Source organism: Carcharodon carcharias, chromosome 20, assembly GCF_017639515.1.
Source record: "Carcharodon carcharias isolate sCarCar2 chromosome 20, sCarCar2.pri, whole genome shotgun sequence".
NCBI lineage: Eukaryota > Metazoa > Chordata > Chondrichthyes > Lamniformes > Lamnidae > Carcharodon > Carcharodon carcharias.
Window position 1 is genome coordinate 13,634,023 of NC_054486.1, and position 23,242 is coordinate 13,657,264.

The 23,242-nt window shown below is 43.0% G+C and overlaps 1 protein-coding gene across 8 annotated transcripts in view; it reads right to left on the bottom strand.

The window, feature by feature from the left end:
- Positions 1 to 283: 283 nt before the first annotated feature.
- The window catches only part of LOC121292720 (alpha-(1,6)-fucosyltransferase), a 748,838-nt gene continuing 725,879 nt past the window's right edge, over positions 284 to 23,242 (bottom strand). For all 8 annotated transcript variants that reach the window (XM_041215043.1, XM_041215035.1, XM_041215036.1 and 5 more), the window contains 3 exons: positions 20,345 to 20,521; positions 15,313 to 15,463; positions 284 to 1,192 (listed from right to left, as the gene is read on the bottom strand). In XM_041215043.1, the coding sequence (XP_041070977.1) occupies positions 863 to 1,192; positions 15,313 to 15,463; positions 20,345 to 20,521 (658 nt within the window). In that variant the 3' untranslated portion in view covers positions 284 to 862. The remainder of the gene's footprint in view (positions 1,193 to 15,312; positions 15,464 to 20,344; positions 20,522 to 23,242) is intronic.

Sequence of the window (23,242 nt, forward strand, 5' to 3'; positions counted from 1 at the left end):
GTAATTCTGTTTTTGTTCAACATTAGATTGTTTTCCATTTCATTTTGAATTTTAAAAACAATGTATATTTTGCTTGAGATCATATGTTAGAGAATGCTGGACTTATTAACCTAATAACAAGAGACTAAATAAACAAACTGTCTTAAGCGTTGTGAGCTGAGGAATAAGTAGCTAAAACATTGAAGATCACAAATGGTCTGGTGTTTTGCAGCCTAATGTTGCAGCTGAATGCCACCTTACTCCTAGCCATGCAATCAACTAAGATGAAAAACGTCTGCTTAACTGGTTTCATTTAGATTTATTTATTTTTGTTATCAAAGACAATGTCTGGAAACATTATGTATTAAAGTTTCTGTCCATGATTTTGCTTTTACAAAAAACTTGTGAAATGACGATGGGCACTGGATTATTCAGGCTTTTCCTTTGTCTACCCTCGGATATGAAAAACTCTACCACTTCTCGAGAAAATGAGAACTCTCGAACAGGCTGTGGAATGGATTCAAGTCGTTGTGATCAAATCTTGCGTTTGATAAGTTCAACCAACCTCTTTGTTTCAAGGTCAGAGTTCAAATGCACCTCAGTGCTAATGCTGGGCATGGTTCTTCCAGAAGGTTAAAGGTCGAAGACTGTTAGGCACCATGATTGAACACACATTTGCTCATGCTCTAGCCTGCACAACGGGGGCAGCGTCAATCACTGAGGATTACAGTGAATTAATGGCAAACAACCAAACACGATCAACAGCAGGACAATGGAGGGAGACGGATGCATCTGCAGAGACCATAATGTTTCAACGAAAAGTTGGCTGGATTCCAGATTTATGGCAAGATACATTCACAGAGACCGTGGAGTGTCTTTGTAGCTACTGTGGCTTCTCATTGTCAGCCTCTGGGTAGGTTGGGTACTTAATAGTCTCGATGCTTTCTTTCACTTTGTAAGATGGGTACAGGCCTGTTCTTCCATTCTTTCTATTGATACCTTTAGAATAACCATCCCAATGGTTGCCAGCGACTCCAATCAGATCCCCAGGCTCCAGAACAATTTCTTCTGGAGTTTGTGGTTTGTGAGGGTAAATTGCAATCTGATTGTGTGCGTTCTGCCCGCCAAAGTAGTAGATGTCATCCAGAGAACGGAAGTTGGCTGAAGCGTCTGGGTGTAAAGTCTGCATTATCTCATAGGCCACACGACAAACCTGGGAAGCAGAAACAGAGATTAGTTGTTGGGGGATGCTCCATTTAAAGCTACGCTGCTTGACAACACAAACAACGAAAATGTTACACGCTTCATTTGGAATGTGTTTAAATTCATTTGGCGAGCTTATAAAAGGATTCAGTTTAGATATTGGCCATGGCAAAAAAAAATATATATAGCCAACGTTCTATTCAGTGCCTCAGTTGGCAAACGCTTGCCTCTAAATCACAAGGTTCTGGGTTCAAGTCCCACTCCAGGGCTTACAGACCTGCCAATATTAGGTGGCATCGTGTGAGGGAACGACAACTTTTCAGCTCCTTGCCCAGAGTTTTAATTCAACGCCAACTAGTGGCATGGAATTCTACAATCTCTCCTCATAAACTCATTCCCAGGTATCTGTAATTGCCTACACACTATGTGAAACATCCCAATAACCAGCTGTTGACAGAACACTCCTTGACAAATCGCAACACAAAAGGATACATTGCAGGCATGGCCTCTTGTTACCAGGCACCTCTATCCACTTCTAAAAAGCAGATAGGAGCTGCCACTAAATGAAATATAAAAACAAATTTGGTAGTCACTAGTGCTAGGGAGAATATACCAGCATTGCAGTATTTGTATTGTTACTAGTGCAAAGTTTATATGATATTTATATGTTTTTGGAATGTCCCTCTGTATTAAAGTAAAATGGAGGAATGAAGGGAGTCATGTGCCCTGTTCTGCATTCTGCTGGACAAGAAGTCAGGATGGCTTGGTAGTTTAAAGTTAAATGAGGGCCCAGTTGATACGCGGGAATAAGGTGCAAGATGTTCACAGCTGTAGACAACGGTGAGTGTAATTGTGCTGATTGTGGGTAGACTGTTAGTCCACAAGTCTCACAGGGAAGTCTTAGGAATGTCAGGCTTTATAAATGGTTATACTTCAGGCTGTCTGTTTAATTCCAAGACAGTATAGGGTTGGGGGTCTAGAAGATAGCCAACAAGCATTTCTACCTGGATACAAGGCACTTGTGATTCACATTGTCATGGATGGGCTTTGAGACGGGAAAGGTCAATAGAAAGCCATTGTGGCATCGAGTTGCAGGTTTCACAAGGCATCACTGAACCTCACAGACACAACTCAGTCTGTAGCCGTCTGAGAGACAAAGAGCAGGAGATAGAGGCAACCAGTCCTGTGGTCAGGAGCAGAGAAAATGCTGACTCTATTGGTCACCATGCAGGGGATGGGAGCTCAAGCTCAGGTTGAAGAGACTGAGTTTGTAAGGATTTAAAGGAGGCTGGAAGATTCGCCTAGCTTGAGCTAGAGGGAAGAAACCTCAAGTATAACTGTCACAGTGAATGTCACTCTTGGGTTAAGAGTTACCCAGCTGGGAAATGAACATGCAAGCAAGCCATCAGGAGTTGAGAATAGCTTTGGACTGGTTCCTGGAGAATGAAGCGTCCACTTAAGGGACAGTGTAAAGCCTAACCGTGGTGTGTGATTGTCATGTTAAAAATTGCATGGGGATTTGTTGTTTAAAGTATAAATTGCCTACTAACAAGTTGTTAGTCAATAATGCTTTTAATTTGTTATCGTAAAAGTCTTAAAACTCGATATCTTGTTATGTGATCCTTTCAGTCAGTCACTGGGAAATCAAATATCTTTTTTAAACGTTATTGGTCTCTGCAGTTATAACAGTACAAAAGAAACAATCATTATAGAATGGCAATCTATACGATTTTCATTTGAAGATGATTGAAGAAAAATATGACAACAAACTTGAGACATTCGAGAGGAAAGTCCAAAAAGGGGCAATACATAAGGGAGAGAATAAATGTCGTCAATCTACTTGATTCAATCTGATCTCCAAATGTTATGAATTCTTTAATCATAGTGAGAGCACAGGGGCTGAATCTTACTTTTGTCAGGCAGGCTGGGTGGGAGCTGGTGTGGAGCCGGTCACCGCCCACGATCGGCTGCGTGCCGCCATTTTACATGGACGAGCCAATTTTGCAAAATTTAATTAATTATTTTATAAAACCTTCAGGAAACCTCTTCCTGCCCGTGGATGAGATTCCCCCCCCCCACCCCCACAACCTTAAGGTTGGACGGGCAGTGAGTTTAACTACTTTAATTATGTTTTTTAATGGCCTTAATAGGCCGTTGACAATTCAGCGGGCACGCAGCCACTTCTGGCGCGCGCCTGCCGAACGAAATATCAAAATGACCTGCGATGGCGTTGGGAACGCACGCCCGACACCACCGCGCGTTATTTTGCGCGTCGGCATGGCGGGCCCACCACCCCCCCCCCCCCCCACCCCCCACGCAAACGGCAATATTCTGGCTCAGGGGTAGGAAAGACACCAAGAGGCAGTCAGAAAAATGACAGCCCGTAGTTGAGAGAAGTACCACATGAAATTAGGGGAGTACTGCTCCATCATTCAGACCATATGAGCCGCAAGGTACACATCATATTAGCTTGCGACAATGTATTTGGGGAGGTTTTCCTTGAAAGGTTCTATCTTAAAATCATACCTGCATGGCACGACTACTTGAACGATGCACTGTCCTCATCTCACCCTGCGTTGTTTCCATTAATAACTGGTAAGCTTTCAGTCAACTGTCTGAATGGCTACGTCCCTGACTTGGTGTTAAATTGCACCTATCAAGCACCTTGTCATGTTTCACTATGTTAAAGGCGCTATATAAATGTAAGATTTTACTGATTCTCATGACAGTTTCTTTGGACAATCAGAATTTGGCTTAATTTTGCCTTTACAGTTGACACCCTTTAAATGCTTGTCTGATCTTAACTGACATATTGTTGAACTGATGATTATGATTTCTTTATTATTATTTCGCTGACAAGTGTATTTTTTTTTGCAGCAATAGAGTTCTTGTCACAGGAACTGACGGCTCATATATGAGTAGCTGGTTTTCATGGCTGTGACTCCTGGCAGCCTTCTATCGCTGGAGATGATGGTTTGTAACTTGGTGATCAACGCTGCGTTAAGCATTGACTGATGTAGATCAGGAGTCCCACTCTGGCAAGACAGTCTCCGCTGCAGACGAAGGCAGTGGGCTGATCGTTGGCCTCTGTTTTCTCTGGGCCCTCATCTCAGCTAGCTGAGCTTTGCCTTTCTCCTCACCTCTTCTGATTCCTCTCCAAACAGACAGCCTCCAGAGGTCCTCACTGTTGACGACTGTCTCCCAGTTGTCAGCGCCGATGGCCGCTATCTTCATATCTCGTTTACAGGTGGCCTTGTGGAGGAGGTATAAGCGTCCAGTAGGTCACGGCCCAGTAGCTAATTCTTTGGGGCTATATGGCCATCCTCCATCTAATAAAAGTGGCCGAGCCATTGTAGAGGTTGTCGTTGATGGAATTAGCCTGCTCCAGGGCCTTTGACCATTAATCTGAGTTTGCTAATATTCCCAATGAGGTGATCCCAAGCATCCCTTTCATTGGTCCATAACACATAAGCTAAGCTTTAGACCCCACAGAGTAAGCTGTGCACCAACCTTAACTGATGCAACATCTACTCTTCATCTCCTCCCTTCCCATTGCCCCAAACACTCCCAGGTGAAACAGTGATTTACCTTGTTTCAGTTTCAGATAGTTCTTGTTCCAGTTAGTATGCTCTGTTCGCTGCTCACCTTGAGGAGATCAAACGCACATTGGGTGATCACTTTGCTGAACACCTCCTTTCAGTTCGCAAGTGCGACTGCGTTCCATCATCAAACCTACTTTGACCCTCTGTCCGCAATCTCCTACGTTGTTCCAATGAAGTTCAACGGAGGTTCAAGGAGCAGCGCCTCATCTTACAAATTAAGCACTTTACAGCCTTTACACTGAGCTCACCAACTTTAGGTCATAACAAATGTTTCCATTTTCTCAGATGGCAGCTGTTGTACTCTGATGATGGTTCCCATTTCAGGTTTTAACAGAGGTGGCTTGTGATCAGCCTGTTGTCAGACACTGTCAGTCACTAAAATTTCTTAAGATGGTTGCATGCCTCCATTACACCTAGCTTTTTCATTTTAACTAACGGTGGCTGGGATTTCCAGGGCTCGGGAATCATGACAGTAATGCATAAAGTGCCGATGATTCTGCTGTAACTGTTCACACCTCCTCGAGGCCTATCAACCATTCAACCTCTAACTTCTTCCAATCCTGATGAAAGGTCATTGACCTCAAACATTAACTCAGCTTCTCTCTCCACAGATGCTGCCTGACCTGCTGAGTGTTTCGGGCATTTTCTATCATTATTTCAGCATTCCTGTGTATTTGGCATGAGTGGTATAAATGTCCTACTGCTTTTCAAATGATTATTGGATGTTTTTCCAACCCGATAAAATCAGGTTTTATGAACAGGCTGAACACACCAAGGGCATTAACAGACAATCAGTCCAAAAAAATCTTACTTTCCATTTCCTCATAATTTGTAATACTGGTCAGTTTCGTATAATCTTCCCACAAGCTTTAGGTATAGAAATGAGTACCCTCCCCTCCGAAAACCAATCTTGCATTTACCAGTATTTCCATTAAAACAAAAGTCAGAGTCCACACAATTTCGTTTTATCTGTATTGATCTTTGTGTACCCCTAGTAACAGAGAACAAAGGAGAAGCAGCAAAGCTTTCAACCTGAGATGGTGTTCATTTCTCTTTTTACTATAACCCATTTTGTTTAATGGCCATAAAACAAAACTACCTCCAGCTCAACACATTTCATAGCAGCTAAAAGAAAAATACCAATTTGGCCATCTGTTGTTGGATTTAGGTGTCCAGTGTATAAACTGGAATTACTTTCTTAAAGTTGTATATTACATAAAGCATCCTGCAAGAAAAGAAAAATGGGATTTTTTTTCCACCTGGGGGCTTCAACAATTGCATTTCTCTAGAAACCTGCAGCCGTTTTACTTGATGTGAGAAATGGGGCATGCTTGCTTTGATTGATTTTTAAAAATCATACTTGTCAAAACTGCCATAAACAGATTTTTGAATGAGTCACAAAAATAAATAGATTGGAAAAGATCAAGGAAAGCTCCATCGCTTCTCATGCGTTTGTCATAAGCACTTTAACAGGGGAGGGCCATCTTAGAAAATATTCACTCACTTCCAACAAGTAAAATGAGAACAACTGAGAACATGTTGATGGAAGTGCTTCCAAAGGAGGTGGCACAGCGGTAATGTCGCTGGGCTAGTAATCCAGAGGCCCAGGCTAATCCTCTGGGGGGTGAGGGATCAAATCCCACCATGGCAGCTGGTGGAATTTAAATTCAATTAACAAAATCTGGAATTATAAAGGTAGTCTCAGTGATGACCATTACAACCATCGATTGTCGTAAAAACCCATCTGGTTCACTAATGTCCTTTAGGGAAAGAAATCTGCCGTCCTTACCTGGTCTGGCCTACATGTGACTCCAGACCCACAGCAATGTGGTTGTCTCTTAACTGCCCGCTGAAATGGCACTGCAAGTCAGTCAGTTCAAGGGCAATTAGGGATAGGCATCAAATGCTGGCCTTGCCAGTGATGCCCACATCCCATGAAAGAATAAAAATGGTTTAAAACAAGTTCTAAATATGAGGATGTTACGATGGAATTATGTCATTCAGTGCATTTACTGCAAATATTAAATATGTAATACAAAATATCTCTTGAGAAGCAGGTCAAAGGTGGCAAAGAATTGAATTGTTTTTAAGGGTGGATGGGGCAGGTAATGGTCTTGTGAAATGTTGTACTTTATATCCCACTGTTAAAAAAAAATACAGCAGTAACTTCAAGAAAGTAGGAATTGGCCACCACCATTTGACATTTCCAGCTCATTGTGCCCTTAGTACTGACTTTTATGGTCCTCATAGGTCAGTTCACTTGCCTTTGCAAAGCTCTACTTCTGCTGAGACAGGGTAGCGTCCAACTGTCGAAAGAATGCTTGAACTAATTTAACACTTAACAATGTTGGAATGCAGAAATATATGAAAATGTTCAAGAACACCAAATAATTTCATCTATTTCTGACTTCCCATGTGCCTGTGTGGGTAACTTTAACCCCAAGTGCAGGTGAGCTTGGGTTGGCTTTTTTAACATTTCTAACTCGACTCCAGCCTTAAGTGTTAAGAGAGATGGGTTGTGATCAATCTGTTCTCAGGAGGCACTTGGTCATGGAAATCTCTTAAGGAGATGGCATACCTCGATTACACCAGGCTCTTTATCTTTAGCTAATGACGGCTGGATTTTCCAGGGTTGGGAATCCTGATAGGAAAAAGTATAATTGCGCCAGATTCCTAAAGGGAGTGTATTTACAGCACACCTTGTGGGCTGGGAGGAGCAGGACCATTTCTTTCCAGTCCACCTTTGTACTTGTCCTTCCCCAATCTCTTACCCTCCCACGATCTCTGAACCCGTGTGATCTCAGACACCCTCCGCAAACTCCGACCATCACTCAACCTCTGGCCACTTGCTCATGACCTCTGATTTCCACACCATTGTTTCCTTACTACAAACGTTACCACTCCCTTTGCCTTTTGTACCATGAAATCTTTTGTCATTTATTTGTCCTGCCATCCACCCTATCACAGACCTTCCCTTTTATCCTTCCTGCTCCCATTGCTACCTTCCTTCAGTTCTGAACAAAGGTCCTTGACCTGAAACATTAACGCTGTTTCTCTCTCCACAGATGCTGTCAGATTTACTGAGTATTTGAACATTGCTGAAAAGAGAGAAATGTTGGTGAAACTTTTTGGCTTGCACTCATCAGGCCAAACGTAACAATGCCAAATTTCAAACAATTAGAACAATTTATATTACAGGAGAAAAAGGTGCTGACTGGTTGACAAGTCGACTCTGATTGGCTGAGGTTGCCATGGAGAAAACAATGGGAAACTACTAGCTCCTGGGTAATTCAAAAAAAAGGCACAAGGCTTGAGTATATTTCTTTAGTTTGCAGAGAATGGGTCCTCGTGTATAAACGTATGTTGCTTCCAGCAAGTGTAAATGTGACATGTTATGAGCTTGACTGATTACCTTAAACTGGTTGTTAGTGTAGCTATTAGCACAATCAGGATTAATCAGCAAGTGCCACCCAATTGCGGAATCACATCTAACAGTGGACAGTTTTGGGTTTTGCCAGGCCATGCCAGGACTGCTCTGGCGACAGCCTGAGGATTTGGTTTGATGACTGGTCATTTTGCTCCCTGGGGCAGCACACATCCTGCTTTCTGCAATAGCCACTGCTCACTTTTAAAAAAAATTCGTTCATGGGATGTGGGCATCGCTGTCTAGGCCATCATTTATTGACCATCCCTTTCTCAGAGGGCATTTAAGAGTCAACTAGGTTGCTGTGGGTCTGGAGTCACATGTAGGCCAAACCAGGTAAGGACGGCAGATTTCCTTCCCTAAAGGACATTAGTGACCCAGATGGGTTTTAATGACAATTGACAATGATTTCATGGTCATCATCAGGCTTTTCATTCCAGATTTCTATTGAATTCAAATTTCGCCATCACCAAATTTCACTAGCTGTGGCCGGGTTCGAAACAGGGTCCCTAGAGCATTACTCTGGTCTCTGGAATACTAGCCCAGTGACAATACTACAATGCTGCAGAATTGTGGGGGTAAGCTCACATCCCATTTCTCTGTGCTGCAACAAGTGAATACATCCATCAACCCACCTTGCAATTTCTTATAGGTGCCAACACATTACCAATTTCTGTCCACTGTAGAAAATAATCAGACTCGGACTCATGGTCACGAATGACAATCCCTGCATGAAAACTTATAGGGGAGAGAAACTCATTAATTACATGAAGTACACCTCATGTAAGGAACTATTCAAGGTTCAATTTTTCTTATTCTGAAAAGTAATTTCATCAATCAGATCCTTTCTTTTCCAATTTTTTTTGCATGACTTAGCCTCAGGTATAAAGTGATTGACTTAATGTGTCGTGTTCAGTGTATAATTTTCAAAGCATTTGTGACATTAAATCACAAGTCACTGTATTTGTGTTAGCTGCTTGAAGTTATTGCTGTGTAGCACCACATTAAGGTTCTAATGGTAAATTCTTCTATCTGGAGATTGCTTAACAAAAGGGCCAATTTCAGTGTTGGTTAACTTCGACTTATTGCTGAATAATTATTGTACCTTCGGGTTTCTTTGATTGTCTGTGTGTCACTTGCCGAGAGAAAGTTTAAAACTGATTTGGGAACTTAGCAGCGAAAGCTCTCTATAGCAAGCGCACAAAGTGTGAGTTTGCGTGTTCACGTCTAAGGATAAAATGATGGGCATATTCCATAGCTTATGGACAATCTCATAGAGATCAGCGATAAACATACCTCAATAATTCACTGGTTACAGATTAAGTCACCTAAAAGATATGTGGCAGTCAAATCCACGTAAACTGCTGTTTACTATTTAAATGGACTTTTATTAGTGGATATGCTGCATATCTCAGTGGATTTATTTCTGTGCATAAATGAAGAATGTGGCGATACTAAGTTTGATTGCATGCATAATTTATTTTGCAAAGTTACAACACTACTAAGATTAGAAATAGGGACTTTCAAAGAAAAAAATAGCTATAAGTGGAATAGGAAAACTCTGAACTTTGGAACTCAATGACTACAGTGTGTTAGTGCGGCACCACAAGGTTCTCTGATATTACTATCATTTCTTCTGATATGGTACTTACAGCTTATAGCTGTCTCATAAATAAAATGCCAACTTCATAGCCGACCCTTCACAATACTCTCCAAAGTATAAAATCTGTTGGCGTACCTGCTGCTTGCAGCTACTTTATTAACACGCCGGATACCCTATCTAAACAAGCCCTCAGGATCTACCTTACAACAGTTTCTACACTTCAAAAGTACCTCATTGTGGGATATCCTGTGGTCATGAACAATATATAAGATATAAATCCAAGTTCTTTCTTCGCTTTAAGCAAAACAAGATACGAACTCCTTCACTTGAAACATGCACTCGGTGTAAGCGCCATTCTATTAGCGATACAGACTTTATGGAGTCTGTGATATATGTTCTGTATAATAGGATTTGTTGAAGTGGCTTTGATTCTGATTGTGAGTTCCATGGTCAGAAATTGGTTTCCATTTGAATTTGAAGTAAAACTGAAACAATAAATAATAATAAAAAAAACTCGGTGTCATGTTTTATCAGGATAATTGGTGCTTTAGCTTCTCTTTTTGCCCTTGAACTGAGCGGCTTGCAGAGCCATTTCAGAGATCCGTTAAGAGTCACCCACATCGCTGTGGGTCTGGAGTCACATGTAGGCCAGACTGGGTAAGGATGTCAGATTTCCTTCTCTAAAGGGCATCAATGATACATATGAATATTCGAATTAGGAGCAGAAGTAGGCTACTCGGACCCTCGAGCCTGCTCCGCCATTCAATAAGATCATGGCTGATCTGAGTGTAACCTCAGCCCCACATTCCAGCCTACCCCTGATAACCTTACACCCCATTGTTAATCAAGAATCTATCTAGCTCCGCCTTAAAAATATTCAAAGACTCGCCTTCCCCCACCTTTTGAGGAAGAGACTTCCAAAGACACTCAACTCTCAGAGAAAACATTTCTCCTCATCTCTGTCTTAAATGAGCGACCCCTTATTTTTAAACAGTGACGCCTAGTTCTTGATTCTCCCACAAGAGGAAACATCCTCTCCACATCCACCCTGTCAAGACCCCCCAGTCAGGGTTCCTAATCCTATTGAAACCCATTGACCACGACTCGATCTTGTATGTGTGCAGAGATCAGATGAGGATATGAACAAGAACTGGCTGTAATTACCTATCACCATTCACAGTCTAGGTCAGCACATTGGGCATCTGAGGGTGCCAGACGTTTATGATACCATAAAATCATAGAATGATACAGCACAAGAAAGAGGCCATTTTATCCACTATGTCTATGCTGGTCCTTTGAAAGATCTATCCAATTGGTCCCACTCCCCTGTTCCTTCTATTGTTTACATCTTCCCTATAGAAAAATCTGTAACATTTCTGAAGAAGCTCCTTGTCAATACATGTTTCTTTTGAGTTTCCTACAGCAGCCCTATTGAGTGCTTGCATTTTATATTCAGATATTTTCTCAGGCTTGACAGGAATATTAGTGTCATATTTCAATCCTTTCAGGTAGTTGTGCTTTAAAAGAACGAAACGTGCATTGTTTCTGACGGCTTCTTCAAATAAGAACTGGCATAAATGTGTCTTGAACAGCAGCAAATCTCAGGCTCTGATGAGACTCAGTACAGTGTCACTGACAGCAAGTGACTGTTCTGCAGCATTTCCCCCCGCCTCTTTATTAATTCCCTCACTCTTTCCTGAATTTCATTTAATCGCTTGCTTTAAATTTGTAATTTAAGAAACTTCAAACATGATTAAAGACTGCGGCAGCTCTTGACTTCACAAGATCATCAAATGACTTGCTCTGCACGTATGTGTATGCACAGTGAATAAATTATAAGCATTGTCACGTTGTTGGATTACTTCATTGCATCAAGTACCATCTCTTCAACTATGCATTTTGGTTTTGGGTTCTCATGAGCATTTTCTCATTCGATGACCAGGCAACAACATCATTAAGATTCTATAGGGGCACACGGAGAGAGGGCTTCCTTAGCAAAATTAGTGGTTAAAGCATTCAGCTTTCCCCTGAGTTTCTGACTTTGGGAAAGTCAGTCAGACAGAACTTGTGGAAGATGCAATTTTTGACACATTTTAAAACTGATTATTAACTTTGACAAAGGGCACCACGTAAAGGAACTTCTACATTCCTACAGGGAACCTAGGAAAGCAGCACTCAGACTGCGACCTTCTTCCTTCACCCAATATCTTCTCCTCAGTACCTTTGACTTTCCCAATACTCAGAATCAAAGCCAGCTTCTAGATAACTGGACCATGAATTATCACAGGCTGAGATCCCCATCTATGCTTTAAAAAAAAACAGTTCACCTGATGGGAGCCTGTCACCTGATTTTCCATCTGCTCTTACTTGCTTTTGTATTTAATGATACTGAGATGGCTAAATCCAAGGTTCCTCCCTCACATCTCAGATCGCAGGCCCCTTCTACTGCTCTGATAGATAAAACCCACACCCTGGTTCATGCTCTCCAGCAAGTATTTGACGGGAGCATGGCATCATCGGCGCACTGCTGGAAATAGCAACAGGGCCTCAACAACATTACTGATATTGTATGCAAGAAGAGATTACTGCATTCATGACATGCATATATGCATCTCCGTTTTGTGTAATGTTTTATAACATAACATCATGGCGTCACAGTGGGACTATTTTATTTTGTGGTCCAAATACACCCTGCAAAATGAAAACCATGACAACCAACCAGTAGCCAGGAACAAGGGTGCAAGATACCCAAAGTCCCTCTCTGTTTGCAGTAAACTGTTCAATTGGGGCATTAAAGCATGAAATTGCAGTTGGCAGTGGGGGGGGGGAAGCAGGTACAGGGTATGATTTTTCTTTCCTCAGTTGCATGCACATTGCATGAGTATCAACAGCAACCCCCCCCCACCCCAACACCCCCCCCCCACCCACCCCAACACCACCCCACCCCCACCAGCCCCCATACAGAGAGTGCTGTGCTGAGACCCATGACATATTCAAGTCTAGGGCAATGCTCTGTCGCTACCGAATGTGCCCAGCTTGGCAAGCCCTCCCAAAGGACATTCGAGAAGAGAAATGCCTTAACCAACATCATTTCCATGGTCATGATACAAGGGTTGAGATGAATGGATGAGCAGCTCCCTCACAAACCGAGAAACCCAAAGAAGCAGATTCCTGTGGCTTGGGAATGAAGTGGAATTGCCGCCCAAGCACAGAGAGTTTACAGGGTGGATTATAGAATCGGTACAGCACAGAAGGAGGCCATTCAGCCCATCGTGTCCATGCTGGCTTCTCCTAAGGAGCAATTCACATACTGCCACCTCCCTGCTGTCTCCCCACATCCCTGCACATTCTTCCTTTTCAGATATTTAGAAAATATAGAAAACTTTATGGCACAGGAGGGCACTCTGCCATTGTGTACGCACCAGCTGAAGCCACCCAGCCTAATTCCATTTCCCAGCATTTTGGTCCATAGCCCTGCGGGTTACGGCACTTCAGGTGCACATCAGGCACCTTTTAAACCAGTCGAGGATTTCTGCCTCTACTACCCTTTCAGATAGTGAGTTCCAGACCCCTACCATCCTCTGGGTGAAAAAGAATTTCTTATCTCCCCTCTAATCTTTCTGCCAATCACTTTAAATCCATGCCCCCTAGTCACTGACCTCTCTGCTAAAGTAAATAGGCCCTTCCCACCCACTCTATCCAGGCCCCTCGCAACCTTGTACACCTCAATCAAATATCCCCTCACCTCCCCCTCTGATAAAAGGAAAACAACCCCAGCCAATCTAACCTTTCCTCATAGCTGCAGATTTCATTTTTAAACAATGAAGGATTGATTTCAAAAATAAGGAGGAGTAATTTCAAAACTAACAGTTAACACAATTAACAAGGTACTCTTTGCTGTTGACACTGTCACCTCAGCTCCTCAAGCAGACAATTGTCTTGCAATCACTTCCAGGTTATTATTATCCTTTGGAAAGGACTGGCTCCTGATTACTGCCCATTAATAGCTCAAGTGGTTCAGATTTCGAGAACAGGAATTTGTGCGCCAGAGCAAAACTAAAGCCCTGCTGATAAAGCCCGGTCCAGAATTATTAAACAGATCAATGTTTTTATATCGCACTAAACAAAATTGTGCATTATAGAATGGCGCAATCAACAGTTACAAAGAATTCTACCTCTCATTTTTACATGACCATCCCTAGAGTAAATCAACATTCACTTATGAACCTAACTGCCAGTTACACCACAGTAATCTGATTTAATCATCAGCAATTACAGCTTCAAGAGTGTAATTTACAAAATCACAATTAACTAACTATAAATGGCTGTAATAAAATATTGCCTTCGGCGTCCTTCTCATCCATAATAAGCACAGGTGAGCTGTCACCTGTTGCATGATAGGTTGGTTGATGGTACAGGACGTGTCAGGGCGTTACGTTAAATCATAGGAAGAGCACAAATCCTTCATTCCAGCAACTGTATACTTTCAGTGCAACTGAGGCGCATATAGCGATTCATCTGAAAGTATATAGCACAAGAATAGCAGATCTACTTCCCAACTTTCCACATAACCTCTAGCCTGAAGGTGGAGAATTGTATGAAACAGTTTTGGTTTGAGCATACAGTGTCCAGAATGAGCAAGCCATACAAATCCCAACTGCAATCGGAAAAAGAGGCAGAATTTTTCCCCAGATACCAAAGTGCCTATCCTACTCCTCAATCAGAACAAGGCAGATGTGACTACGCTTTGTAATATGTGATGACTAATTGGTGGCTGTCAAAACGTGTCCGATTTTCCCGGTTTCAAGCCTATGCAAACCCGCCCGAACATACTAAAGATTAAATGGTCCATCGAGTCCACCCCATGCTCACGGTGGCTGCAGTATCATGACTAGACATTTCCTACTCCTCTGCCACCATCACCAACATGAGAGGAGGCCTTGTGGCTCATAGATAGTGTCCCTGCCTCTGAACCACAAGTTCCAGGTTCAAATCCCGCTCCAGGACATGTTGGCCACAGAAGGAGCATTCATGCTGCATTTGGCAGGTTGATAATCAGCCTGTTAACACTTCCCTACTATTCCCAAAGGGGGAAAAAGGTTTGTGTGAAGACGACAAATGTCACCCTCATTCCCTTCCACCCTCTCTAGTCTTGAAAGAAGCAAATAAAAAAAGAGGGGGGAAATATTGAGGCCTAATGAGGGAAAAATGTTCTGGAAAATCCCTCTCCTCTCCCATCAGTTGATCAAAACCAGTTCAGGGATATCAAGCTTTAGCTGGGAGTGCATCGCCTGTCACCCCAATGCAGAGGAATGTCAACGGAGGATGTTGTTAACTGGTATCTGCAGGCCCCATAATGGTAGAAAGAGCATCCTTTGAGAAATGAGGAGCTCTTGTTTCCTATTTCTAAAATGTTGAAATTATTGAGTATATCGAGTGCCTTGGCATCGCAAAGATGTTCATTTTTGTTGCTTCGTTGTTCATTTATTTAGCTGTCGTACCTGTGATGAGAAGGTACAGACTAAGAAGTCTGCCTGAGACAGAAAATGGATGTCTAGAATCACGCCTCGCAGCGAATTCTCCGTGTATCGGTTGTGCAGGCCTGCTGACCACGAGATGGAGTTATCACTGATGAATTCGAAATCTGGGTATCTGGAGTTCGGATTAGGTGGAAAAAGAGGCAGAAAAATCAAAACCAGACAAAGTGGGTTTACAGAACTTCTCACTACTCAAACACAATAAGCAACCTCAAGCAAAAATATAGTTTTATGCAAATCACAAAGTATGGGTCCTATATTATTTTCCTGTAACCATCATTTATAACTGGTCCCACAATCATGTACCTACAACTATACAACTGCCAGTCCAGTTCAGCAGGTATTCTGCATTTGTTAATACATGAAGGTTGTTCTTTTTAAATTTTGACAAAAACAACTGCCAGGATGTGTTTCTAGAACAACTTAACAACTCTGAAGAAACAACGATTCACTGATGGATCAAAAAGCTAAAGGTTGGCAGAATACGTTGAGTGGTACGTGTGTGTTACCACAGTGAAATGCACCATTGCACAGCCAGTCATGCTGTTCGGCAGATACTGCTCGCTTTATGTCAGTGAGTTCAGTGGGATTTAAAACAAATAACAGGGCAGTGTTGGATAAAAAAAAAATATACAGGGCAGGATTTTCCAGTCACCGGGTGGGCAGTCCCTGGGAGTGGCCAGGAAACGGTCCACTGACCGCTATCGGCCTCGATTTTATGCTAGCTGACCAATTAACAGTCAGGTAGCATGAAACGTGAGCTGAGAACCTCAGCGCTGGGGGTGGGAGGAGTGCGAGCGCAGAAGTCGCGCATGCGCAGGGAGCAAGCACTGAAATTTCCCTGAGTCAGGGAGCTGGAGATTTGTAGAAACAGAAATAAAGATTTCAAAAATGAGAGAAACATAAACCTTCATATGACCCCATCGCATGAACAGGGATATCTTAAAACTGATGTCTAAAAATTTTTACTTTTTAAAAAATTACTGTTGGAAATCTCATCCCGCCCGTGGATGAGGTTTCCTAAAAAATCCAAAGGCCACCTGGCCAATTCACCATAAGGTTGGACGGGCAGCGAAAAATTGCTTTCAATTAATTGATTAAGGGCCTTAATTGGCCTCTTAAACATCAGGAGGCACGCCGCCAACTCGTGCGCATGCCCGCTGGCTGAAATATCGTGCGATGACCTCAGGACGCTCACCTGACATCATCACGGGCTATTTTATGCCTGATTGGTTCTGGTGCGCACCTACCTGTGGGACATAAAATCCTGCCCACAGCTAATTGAACATAGCAGTCGACCAAGGGTGGAGTATAACGTGGTCACCAAAAGCCATGTTATGAATTCACTGCTAGCTGTTCAAAGATCTCTTATTCTTATTAAGAACTCCATAATATTATGGAATTAGTGTTGTTCCATTAATGGGTGTCTGGCAGTAAGATGGGTTGTAATGTAGGACATCGGTTAAGTCCTTCTAAGAAGCTGCCTGACCACAATTATTTCGGCCACTTCAGTCCTCATGTTTCAATTTGGCCAATTAGTGTGAGGTTTGAAGTTAAGACTTTAAAGATTTTTCAAAGCAATTTCCAGACTTGCTTGGTGCTGCTAATGAGCTGTGTAACTTTAATGTTTGGGTTTTTGGGAATAAGAACACCAATGAAATGTTTCAACAGTTAATAAACGTTTGTGAATGTAATAAATACATGTTGACATTACAAGGTTGTGACAATGCATTGCTGTGATTGGGTGATGGGATTGAACACAGATTCTGCACTATCGAATAATACATTTCTGTCGATGAGTAGAATGATGCAGTGCCGCCATGCATGATTAAAGTTCGACATGGTACACGTTTCCTACACCATATTAGGCTACTTTAGGTTATTACACCAAAAATGGGAACAAATTCTATCACTTCTCCTGTGGGTTGTTTTTACACATATGAAAATGGAAAAAAAGTACATGGGCCCAAACTCATGATTTGCATAAAATTAACTGCAATCTGTTTTTCTCACAGTCGTTCTCTGTGGTCCCTTTTCATCTGGACATTGTTTCACTTCCTCTCTCCCTCTGTTTCACTTATCTTCTATTTATTCGCTCTTACTTTCTTTGATGTGTTTCCCCGTCTCTCTGCCTCTTCACATCCCAGAATGCCTGCCCTAACATTTGCTTTTACGATCCCCACCAACAATTGAGAGTTGCTCCTTACGATGCCTGATTGAAAAAAAACCACGCTCTCTGCTTGCACTGATTTAAAGATTAGAGATTTCTGAACCGCTTATGTCATTTTGAAAGAGTCACTGGATGTTTCCCCCACTTTTTAATGCACTTGATAGATTAAAAACTAAAATTCTTTGGCTACACGTCCATTCACTAGTAGCTGTATTTTAAAGGTAGTTAATTTGTTGCCAACGCACTTTCCAGATCCTGAATGACATGTTAAAGCTTGATATGAGCAGAATTTTTTTTCATTTTACATTATATCTACTGTGGGAGTTTCTATATCAATAAGAATACATATTCTGATGAATAACATGAATAACTTAGAGTTGTATGACACATACTGAAAGATACAATGTTGCTCCTTCACATCTGGTACTCAAAGGTTGCTGTTAACCAAGACTTAATTTGCCTCATCAAAATGTAAGAGTTGTAGGGGAAATGCTTTTAGTCGGTTTTATTATCTCGGGTTTACTGCTCGGTATTCATTAACATGGCGATACATTGTTTAGCCTGTTGGAAAAAGACTATGAAGCATCACAGATGTGGAAAACGGAGTCATCAGGCAGCTGCAGTGGCAGCTTTATCCAGAGCTGAGAATTAATTGTTAGAGTAACGTACAGTGAGCTTTCCTCCACATCTAATTATGTGATGCCAACACTGGGACGGCTGCTCAAAAAAAGTAATGGAAATATTTCCCATTCCTGACACCTCGATAAAACTCAAAAACTTCCCGTGAAACATCGTTTAACAGTTTATTTGTCAAAATACGAAGGCAGGGCTGTCACAATGCAGATGGTAGATTTTATGCACCTGACCAGCAAAGTGAAATTCCCATTGTCCGTTCCGCCGGCAAAGTGGTTCCCCCCGGCGATTTTGAATTCCAGAGTGCCAGCCTTTGGCTTCAGTTGGTAGCGCACTCGGCTCTGAGTCAGAAAGTTGTGATTTCCAGCCCCAGTTCAGAGACGTGGGCCCAGAATCTAAGCTGACATTTCAGGGGTTGCGGCACCAGCAGAGACCCTGCCCTTTGGGTGAGACATTAAACCAAGGCCCCTTCTCTGCCGGATGTAAAACATCCCATTTCGAAGGATAGCGGGAGAGTTATCCCTGGTGTTGTGTCTCATTCTAATCCTTTAATCAGCATCACGAGGAGGTGGTAGTGTAGTGGTGTGGTATTGGCACTGGACTGATATTCCAGAGTAATGCTCTGGGGATCTGGATTCGAATCCCACCATCTGCCAATGGTGGAATTTGAATTCAATAAATATCTGGAATTAAAAGTCTAATGATGACAATGTTTGTTGCAAAAACCTATGTAATTCACTAGAAGGAAATCTGCCATCCTCACCATGCAAGTCCAGACCCACAGCAATGTGGTTGACTCTTAAAAATGCCGTCTGAACAAGGGCAATTAGGGATGGGCAATAAATGCTGGCCTAGCCAGAGATGCCCACATCTCATGAACGAATAAAAAAAAAATCAGTAAAATACAGATTATCTGGTCATCCGCACACTTTTCTGGACTGTGCAGTGTGCAAATTGGCTGCCATGTTACCCACATTACAACCGTGACTATATTTCAAAAGCATCTTACTGGCTGTAAAATGCTTTGGGCCATCCTGAGTTTGTGAAGGGCAGCAAATACTGAAGAATTGGTGTCCCAAAAGGCAGCTCACCAGCTGTGGCCAGAGGAATTAGATCTTGAGAAAGGGAGGCCGCAGGAGGAGCATCCCTGGTTGACATCAGCCCATACGCTTGCTCCATATGCTCTCAAAATAACAATGTGAAACTTACCCTTCCAGGGATCTCCACATCTCTATCCCTAGTTGAAGCCTTGACTAGTCCACTCCTAAAAGGGCAATTAGTATCCTATGTAGGTCACTGGTCTCATGTTTGTATTTTAAGTTGGTGGGTGTGGCTGCTCCAAGTGTTAGGACTGAGGGGAAAACTGCTGTGGCTGATAGGTGGAGCAGGGTGATATAGCTCATGACTCACTGTATTTGGAGCACTACTGCCCAGTTTCTGCCAAGCAGGCAGGAGAGCTGGCAATTCAGCCCCAGACGTTACTGTACCAAATTTCTGTGTCACTTTATATGGTACAATGTTCTGTCCTTAGAAACTTATGCACCCTGTGTCCAACCTTAAGCAACCCTACAGAAGATGCCATGAGTTTGTTTTGTAATCCGCCTTTAATAGAATGCTGCAGCTCTTGAACCTCTTCCAGTTGCTTGTCCTACAATCCCTCCATATTCTCCCCAGCATTATCTCTACAGATCTTTTCCACCACGTTAGCCCCTGGAGCCAATTTTCCATCTCACTTCCCCAGTCAAGGACAGATAACAAAACTTGGGAGAAGTTGGCTGGTGGTGGGCATGGGGCAGGGCACATCACAATGGATGGAGATAATTATTTTTTTAAAAATAATCTCAGTAACAGGCTGAGGATAACAACAAAAACAACTGGTGATTCACTTTCTGATTTCTGCTTGAGGGAGCAGGAGTGTGCACATGGGCAACTTTGGAGAATTCACCAACTCTATCAAGAAGTCATTTTCTACTAATCTGGCTTCATTGTTCCCCCTCAGACGTGTTTGAGACAGCTGTGAATGAAAATGTTTTCCCCAAAGTGTACGCCTTTTCACAAACCTGCGTAATGTAGCTGCCATAAACAAAGAGGCGATGGGTGATTCTTTCCCCCCAACCCCCCAGACCTTTTACTGCTCTCGAGCATCTGAAGAAACTCTCATTGCGTAAATCACAGGAGCTTGGAGCTGCTCACTTTGTCTTAGCTTCTTGAAGTAGCGTTGGGTCGTCCGTGGCAAGGTAAACTCGTTTTTTGTCAACCTCAGTCTTTCGAGCGAGAAACTTGTAGTGTTCCTCCACGTGTACCATGTATTCTTCAATAGGGTGATAGGCTGCCTCGGTCCCCACTTTGTCAGTGCGACGTACATGAACACTGGTGAGAATAAAGATAAGAAAGGGTCAGTTTTCCCCAAGCTGCAAGCCCAGTCTGATTCCCTGCTTTATGAAGCTGGTGGTTGCCATTGGAAACCGCTCAATGTTCATAGGTCAGATTTGTGTTATAAAGATGGAAGAGATGAAGAAATATAAAAGCCTGTTGGGTATTCAGCAAAGGAGTTCTGATGATACATCAAAATAGATAATTTATGAATACATAGCTCATATGATCAAGAAGGTGAATTAGATTCTTAAAAGTGTCAAAAAGGCAGACTGCAGGTTTTAGTGACTGTAATAGGATGTCTGGGACCAGCAGACTTCTCCAATTAAAGACCTGAGGGCCTCACTGTTCATATTGAAGGCAAATTGAAGATTTATTAGGACCATGTCTGAAAAAACATCAAAGTAATTACCAACTGAGCAGGCGACTTAACAATGAGAAATGTAATATAATATAGATTATCAGAGAATGATGTTACAGCACAGGAGGAGGCCATTCAGCCCATCATGTCTGTACCGGCTCCCCGGATGAGCAATTCACCTGGTGCTATTCCCCATAACCCCGCACATTCTTCCCTCTCAGTCAGATAACAATCTAATTCCCTCTTGAATGCCTCAACTGAACCTGCCCCTACCAGGTACTCAGGCAGCACATTCCAGACCCTAACCAAGTGCTTCCCAAACTATTTCCCACTGTGACCCCATTTTGGGGCTTGAAAATTACTGTGACCCCCAGAGCTGAGCCAGGAGGAGGTGGGGAAGTGGGGGCGAGGTTGAGGGGGGTTGTGGAGCTGTGAGAATGGTGTGGGGGTAATGGGGTGGGGTGGGGGAGAGCTTTGGGGGCAGGGGGTGCTGTTTGAAGGTTTTTAAATAAAAAAAAAACACCATGTTTTCACTAGCTTTTCTGAAACAGGGATCAGGCCTCAAAGATCGGTCAGTTAGGCCATGTCCGCTATTAAAAAAAATCCACAGGGGCGGGAATTTTCCAGCCCCCGCCCACTGTGGTGGGACCAACCGCGGGGGTTGTGGCGGCCCAACTAAAAGCTCATTGGCTTTTGGCGAGACTGGACGATCCCGGTGGTGGGTGGGGCCAGAAAAGCCCACCCGAGGATTTGATAGGGCCTCAGAGCTATTAACACTCGGCTGGAGCTCCGCAGCAGCCAATGCTGCCTGGAAGCCTGTGATGGCAAAAATTTTGTCTTGGGACCCCACTTGGGTAGCGGGTTTGGGGGTTGGTGGTGGTAGGGGGGGCGCGGGTGTCACAAATCACTGTTTAACCACACATTGCGTGAATAAGCTTTTCCTCATGTTGCCTTTGCTTCTTTTGCCAATGTTAAATATTTTATCGATATTAAATACTGTAGGTCAAATGTGGTTGGTCTTGTGGCGCTGTGGGTAGTGTCCCTACCTCTGGGTCAGAAGCTCTGGGTTCGAGTCCCACTTCAGGGCTTGCTGGCCATGGAAGTTGCGTTCATAACATGGCCAAACGGGTTGGTTATCAGCCTGTAAATCCTTCCAGTACGCCTGATGGCAGGCGGTAAGAGCGGGAGAGCTTCCTGGTCAACCATACTGCAGAAGGCAATAGCAAACCACTGCAGCCCTTTGCCATTTGCAATCCTGGACCAATCCATGGGAGGAGGAGGATACCAAATGCCTATCTAAACTTACTCTATTCCTGAGGTGTAATGAATAAAAACAGGACCTAAACTCTTTTTTAAATCCTCCTCCACCTTCAGGTACCTGGCCCCACGAGGACCTTGGTGACCATGGACTTCCATCGGATTGGTCCATGATTACAAATGGCAAAGTACTGCAGTGGTTTGCCATTGCCTCCTGCAGTATGGCTGACCAGGAACCTAACCTGCTCTTACCACCTGCTGTCGGGCAGATTGGAAGGATTTACAGGCTGATAATCAACCTGTTTGGTCACATTATGATCATGCCTTCCATGGCCATCAGGTGCTGAAGTGAGACTTGAACCTGGACCTTCTAACCCAGAGGTAGCGGCACTACCGCTGCGCCACAAGACCTCCGCTTTTTTCCAAAATAGATGACAAATTGATGAGGCTCCTCCGGTACCAACTGAATAGCCACAATAATCCGTGCAATGATAATCAGGGGATATGATCTGTATGAAACCATCAAAAAGTGGTTATGGCGATATTTTTGGAAGCTAAAAAAACTTTGGGCAAAACAATGAAGTGTGATTACTTCAAAGGTATTCATGGAATAGACTGCTCAGATAACGCAGATACAACACTCATCATATAAAAAGGAGCTTTTTTTAACTGGTAGAATTAAAGGATGTGAGCTGGATGACAAGGTGAAAGGCAGATGTTGGTGGTTTAGTGCCTGTGATGTTGTATGGAACAGACCTTTAACTCTTTGATCCAGCTCCCACCAATAAACCACAGTATGTACATTTTACACCGTCAGGAACTCTTCCACATTATTTTAATTCCCAGAGGAATGGAATGCGGCCGATTTTGCGGAAGTTGGATGCATGAGAATGCTCACTCGACTGTGTGAACCATTCCTGCTGGGTGCCATCCTGCTTTGAATGTCGCTTAATCATCTCTGCTTCTTTCTGTGGGTTGGAACTTCTCTGTCATCCTTTGCAGGACTGAGTTGGACCAGCTCCTTAAACTCCCTTTTGCTGCTCCTTATCGGGTTTGCTCCCTGCCGCTCTATTCCTTTGACTAGCTCCTTCATCTGCACT